At 38.9% G+C, this 6,279-nt stretch overlaps 1 protein-coding gene across 1 annotated transcript; it reads left to right on the forward strand.

Moving 5' to 3' along the window:
• The first annotated feature begins 944 nt into the window (after positions 1–944).
• Positions 945–3,630, forward strand: YAE1D1 (Yae1 domain containing 1). Its single transcript, XM_010296514.1, has 3 exons — positions 945–1,073; positions 2,683–2,804; positions 3,193–3,630. The coding sequence occupies exons 1-3, from the start codon at positions 957–959 to the stop codon at positions 3,620–3,622; spliced, it is 669 nt and encodes a 222-aa protein (XP_010294816.1). The 5' UTR covers positions 945–956; the 3' UTR covers positions 3,623–3,630.
• Positions 3,631–6,279: the final 2,649 nt, after the last annotated feature.

Genomic DNA, 6,279 nt, shown 5'->3' on the forward strand with positions numbered 1-6,279 from the left:
GGGCCTGTGGGCTCGGCCGAGGTTTGGGCAGGGCGGCGCCGGCGCGTTGAGACACGGTTTTGCGATACGCTGGCTGTAAATGTGTGAGGACGGCGAGGTGCTGCTCTGGCCCGCCGCAGGGTGGGAGCCGTCGGGCTGCCAGACTCTGGCCGGTTGTGTCCCGGGAAAAGCAGCGCGGCAGGGCCCCGGGTGGCTCTTACGGCGCTCGGTTACCGAAGAGCCGCTGCTGCCTCTGCAAGAAACAGGATTTGTGGACTGTGAGAGTTTCCACGGAGACAATGAATTAGCTGTGAGTGGTGTCTTAAGGACTTTTTTCAGTGGAAAAGATAAATAATCCAATTATTCCTTCTTCCCTCAGCAGTAGATCTAGCTAATTTTTTATTCAAAATATAAAAGAGTATTTCTAGTCAAGGTTTATAAGATGGTTAAGTGTTTGGCATAATCAGGACGCTGAAAATCAAAGATGACAGACAGTTCTTGCCAGTTACTAACTCTGCAGGCGATTAGCTATGTGTATAACTTAATGCACAGCATGGAAGCTATGTGGGGCTATTTGCCAGCTGCTGTCAGAATCAAGTCATAAAGTTGTTTCCGCCTGCTGTTCGTGGACTAGTGACATTTAGAAATGCTCGTTTGACATACATATGCACGTCACTGCCATATGAAGGGAAGAAACTAATGTCTTAAATTGTTCTTGTAAATTACAGAAGTTGCTTTAGCAGTGATGATCTGACTTGTCTTCTCTTGACAGATGCACCCTGATGGTAAACAGCATCCGTTTTCTATGTGGAAACAAACACACAGGCTGTGTAGTCAGCTCCGTACATGATTTCTCTTCAGAATTCACATTTTTTGCCTATACTTCTAATCTGACACTTTAGCCAGAGGGACTTTTGAGAGTCTCTCAGTATTTTTTTTTTAACACATAACCAGAGGTCGTAGTCATCACTGCTGTTATGTCCTGGGTACAAGTTGCAGTCAGACAATCCAGTGAGGATATATTTGATGAAGATGCAGATGAGATGTACCTACTACAGAAAGAATGGAACAGCACCATGAAAAAAAGATTGCAGGTATTTCTGTAAGAATGATTTAATAGCCTTTTAAACGATTTTAGATTTACTGATACATACCTTGATATACATATGGCTGATTTAAAGGGAGAACTAAAAATGGCTGCTTAAAAGGTATTATGACTTAATTTCTTCTGTGTCTTCCCTAATGTCAGGAAAATTTAGCAAGGATTTACAGAAACTCTGTCCTAGTAGTCTATCAGAGCAACATAGTATTTTACCAAAAGACATTGTTTCCCTCTCTACAACCATGTGCATTTGTAAAAGGCAGTGCAAAATTCTGATGCAAGCTGTTTGCTTCATACTTGTAGGTATACCACTAGTAAATGCAGGGTGACACAGCTAAACAGTGCTAATAAAGAAAGATGAGATGTTTGGGTTTTTAAGTAGAGTTCTTCATTAGGCAGATTTAGGATGTGTGACTTCATGTGGAACCACAACTGGACATTGCGGTTTGCGTAGTTCTGTGGCTTATTTATTCTTCTAGTGAAAAATATATTTTATGATAGCAGGTTTCCACAGCCCTTTCCTCCTTGGAATTCTACAGGGAATAAAACAAGTACATAAACCCAGGTTACTTCAACAGATACATTATCACTCAGAGTGGGGCCAGTAGGGCTCGTCTGCTCAGGGGTGAGCATTTGGCTGAAGAACATGAATGGAAGCTGTTGTGTAGGCTGCTGATGAGGAAGGGTATTACAACAGAGCTGCCATATTATTCTCCAAGGAAAACTTTCCTGCAGCTGAGTCCCTTTAAGAGACTGGTTTTCTTAAGGGGCTCTTTAGTGTTCTTACGCAAATATCTCTGGTATTTTACAAACCATAAAATGTTGTTGAGGCTAGAGCTGTGTGTTGAGTAAAATAAAGAAACATTCTTGTCCCTGGCTATTTCTCTAGCAAGGCCACCAGTTTTCTTCTCTCATGAGCAAATAGAAGTTTTCGCTCTTACAACTTGCAATTTTGGTGTGAAAAAAGTTGAGAATTATTCTGTGTTATATGGTAATGTGATTAGAATATAAAGAAATGAATTTGCATTACAATCATTAGCTCTTTCTTACAGAAAGCATTTACAATATTATGTGTATATGTGACTCTCCCATGACCGTGTCTTTTCCCATGTAACTCTTTAATTGAGTGAGATTCAGCAAATAGGGTAGCAAGGCTCAATAATTTGTTTTGTGAAAACAGGTCTGCAGGATGGGAGAGCACCTCTGCTAAAGGGGAGGTTTTGCAGCCTATCTGTTTTTAAATGTCTACAAAACTGTATGAGGTAATAACCGTCAAGGAATTTTTCATGAGGGAATTGGTCATCACAAAAGCAAGCATGCTTTCCTGCAGATTTGTCTTAATTTTTGATGTTTCTAAAAATACTTTTCTCATTTTCTGACCTTGCTGGGGATCCTTTTGGAAGAGAACTGGATCTTGCGAGTCAGTAAATCATAATGCACTGCAGAAAGCATGTTTCGGTTTGGCAGTAGGCATGTAGCTAGGAGGGATGTTCAAACCTAGAGCTGCAATTTAAGAGACTGAATACTTGTTTAAACTTTTTTATTATAAAATTGTCATAGATCAAATTTTTCACATTGTGAACAACCTGTTCCTATTATAGGAAGGCTATAGGGATGGAATTGAGGCTGGGAAGGAGCTTGCACTCCAGGAAGGCTTCAATCAAGGTTACAGACACGGTGCTGAGCTGATGGTTACCTGTGGCCAGTTCAGAGGAATGCTGAAGTAAGTGACAAACTTTTTAAGGTTGTGTGCATGTGGAGGGAGCATGGATGCAGGTTTTGGTTTGTTTTAATTTAAAAAAAGTGCATTGTGAATCTGTCCAAAGTGAGCAACCTAGAGTTGTCAGGTTTTGAATACAGGTAATTGCCTACCTGGGTGTAGAGTGATCGTTCTTAAAAATCCTCCTCCAGTTGTTCTTTGAAAATTATCTATACCTACATTTTTAAGCTTAATATTCAGTTCTACTGCTTGAATTTCCCAGAAAATATGAATGAAACACACACATATTTACATGGTATAGATATCTTGTCATGTTGCTATCTGCCTTCAGCAACTGGAAGTCTGTGTGGATACATGTAATCACTTTTTTATTTTGTTCCTCACTTTTCAGTGCTCTCTTATCTTGGTGTCATCTTAATGGACACGATTCTGCCTTAAGTAAGATAAATAATCTTCTTGATGTGGTTGGCAAGCATGAAGAAGATGTGCTTAAGTATCTGCATTCTATTGAAGAACAGCCACATCTCGGACACATTTTAGATTCTGTTCAGGACATGGACCTTAATCACACAGCTCCAGCTGGGACAGAGTACCATGAAGTTAAAGGTGGAAAACATGAAGATGTTGGCAGCTCTGGTGAAAACATTTGTGGAAATAATGGTGAGGTTGGTTCTTTGCAGTCTGAGTGCAGCAAGGCAAAACTCTGCACAGATCCTGAAAGGTCAACCCTTGCTTGGGTCAAAAAGCAGACTGTTTGGCTAGTAGAGCAACTGGGCTTATCACTGGATATGCTTAATCATGTCCAGCAACTGGAACATTAGTTTTTCTGTTTCACTGTATTTAAAATTATCTCAACTGGATTTGATTCTCAGTTTGTGGACTACGTACAGGCTGATGCATCACTTTGTTTTAGGGAAATCTGATTTTCGTACTTCCCAGTAGAGGTAATTTCTGTAAGCCTACACCATGCTTTGGTTTCCTGGCAGAAAAACCCTTGCTTTCAATCTTAAACATAACTTTCACTGAAAGGGGAAATGACTTTTAAAGCCCTACAAAGATTTACTAGCCATGTTTGTGTTCTGTGTCAGAAGCTATCACTTAACCCTCACTTTCTCTTTTGCCTTCAGTTTGGAAATGGAGTAGGTCCCTTAAATAGCCTCTTTAAATAGGTCCTGTCTAATATCTAAAAAATAAATGCCCAATGCTATGGACAAGCTCTTCTTGCAGAATAAACTGCTGTTCACAATACACTAACTCTGTGGAAAACAGAACAGGATTTGCTGCTGATTTTCTAGAGTGCAGTGATTCTCTAGTCACTATACAATATGTAGGAATTTTTCATCTTTTGTCAAATTCTACTACTTATCTTTTGTAACCACTATGCAGTGCACTTTCACAGTTAAAAGCTTATTTTTTTTTTCCCTCTCATACAGTTCTATTTATTTCACTTTTGCTGAAAACACACCATTCTCTTCAAATGCAGAATTACTGACAATTCCATTGTTTTACTGCTAGACCATCTACTCTTACCCTGTTAGGCCCCACCAAACACGTTTCCAGTTTAATGAACTTCCTTGTGTTATTTTTGTATTTTATTTTGCCAGTCCCTCTAGCCTGAACTCTTTTTCTTATTCCCATAGTGTTTTAACCAAACTCTTCAGGTTAGCCAGGCTTATTAGAAAGACATTGTCAGCCACACGTGCACATTTCTGACAACTTTGTATTTCTGTGCCAACATTCTACATTTGACTGCTTTTCCTGTTGATTGCCTTAACTGTAGCTGCAAATTGCTCTGGGCAGGAAGTAGTTTCTTTGTGAATACCTTTCTCTGTTTTACACTAATTAAACTGATTTACTGTTAGAAGTTTACTTGTTTTAAGTTGCTTGTAACTTTTCCTTCATGTCTGAGGCAAAGCAGTTCTAGACAGAGACAAACTGAAATTTTGCACAGATGACTTAACTATACTTCTTAAAAAAAAAATTAAATCAAAAAACAGTTTTATACTTTGAGGCCAGAAAAAAGCTAAAGTGAAAAATACTTGATTTTTAGAGACTGAGTTTACAACTTTCTTGCTGAAGACACTTACTACCCTGCCACAGATTTGGTAGACTGTAAGTTTGTCTGCTGTTCAGTACCACTTTTGCATTAGGGGAAAACAGAACTGCAATTGAGAGTCTCCTATTGAACTTGTTTCTGAACTAGTGGACAAATAGGGCTGTCTGCATTAATTACATATATACAAACTTGTTCAAACAACTTTCTCTTTCTCAATTTATTTAATATAATGCTGACATGGATAAACATTATTTGTCTACAAGTGCATGTGTTATGTTATAGCCTGTATCACATATGTTAGAAACTTCTTCGATGCGGTGGTAGAATGTGGTGCAGACAAAAATAAAGGTTACTAGAGCAGTGTTAGACTTGCAAATTTGTAAGTTTAAAAATGCAAATTCAAAACTATTACTTCTATTTAATAGTGTACAAAGAGGAAACTCCATTCACAAATTACTAAGTAGACAGTGAGCTTGATAAGTTCTCTCCAACTACTTGTGCAAAAGCAATCTATGCCAGGGAAAATATTTCTTTCTTGGTTGATTATCAAACAGTAGATTGTTTGTTTTACTTCTCTGTCATAACAGCTTCTGTACTAGCTGTGGAATTGCTTTCCTCCACTCTGCACAGTTTCTGTGCTGACTGGGGGGTTACTTTTTTCCATGTTACACCTGAAGTTTCCAGTTTGGCTGTGGAGATGTTTTCTTTTGGGCTGTCTGTAATACTTGGCTTATCCATCACTACCAAATCTTGCTGACCAGCCACAGAAAGACTTTCTTCAAGACTATTAGAATCCTTAATCTGCTCACATGGTGTTTCAGGTTTTTGTTTTGTGTCTACTTCTGTGTCTTGTGTTTCACTATCAGCTTTCACCTTGGCAGCCTTCCTGAAAATAGCTCTCATGACAACCGGAACTGACATGCAACTGAAGGAGGAAATTAACATTAGTAGTAGTTACTACATTAGTTACTGCTACAGACTTCATTCATTCTGCAACGTACTACTTTTTATAAACCATGGCTCACACCTGAATGATACGTGTGGTGAAAAACAGCACTACCTCCTTTCATTTTTTCGCCTTGTACAGCCTAATAAGCCTACACTGTAACTACAGTATAACTACATGTGCTATACCAGAAACATATGTTGACACAATGAAATCAAGTGCTGGATCTTTGAGCTTAGCAGTGCAAAGAAGCTTTGATAGAAGCGGGGGGAGGGGAGGGGAAGGGAAGTCATAAGGGTGCTTTTAATGAAAACCTAAACTAATGATATTGAAATACACAAAACATGAAAGTTACAATTCTAAAACTCAGTAAGAATGAATATAAGGCAGGTACAGAGCATATCTTCTCCAAAACAGTATCTACACTAGAGGAGGGTTTTTTTCCTACTCTAACAATAGCGTTGCCTGGTTCCAGG

The sequence above is a fragment of the Phaethon lepturus genome, unplaced genomic scaffold (genome assembly GCF_000687285.1).
Source record: "Phaethon lepturus isolate BGI_N335 unplaced genomic scaffold, ASM68728v1 scaffold42841, whole genome shotgun sequence".
Classification (NCBI taxonomy): Eukaryota; Metazoa; Chordata; class Aves; order Phaethontiformes; family Phaethontidae; genus Phaethon; species Phaethon lepturus.

Bases quoted from the DNA above. Each gene is read 5' to 3' on its own strand.
- YAE1D1 (XM_010296514.1), top strand. From the start codon at position 957: ATGTCCTGGGTACAAGTTGCAGTCAGACAATCCAGTGAGGATATATTT. The intron at 1,074-2,682 runs GTATTTCTGTAA...TTCCTATTATAG, and splicing joins CCATGAAAAAAAGATTGCAG to GAAGGCTATAGGGATGGAAT. The intron at 2,805-3,192 runs GTAAGTGACAAA...CTCACTTTTCAG, and splicing joins CAGTTCAGAGGAATGCTGAA to TGCTCTCTTATCTTGGTGTC.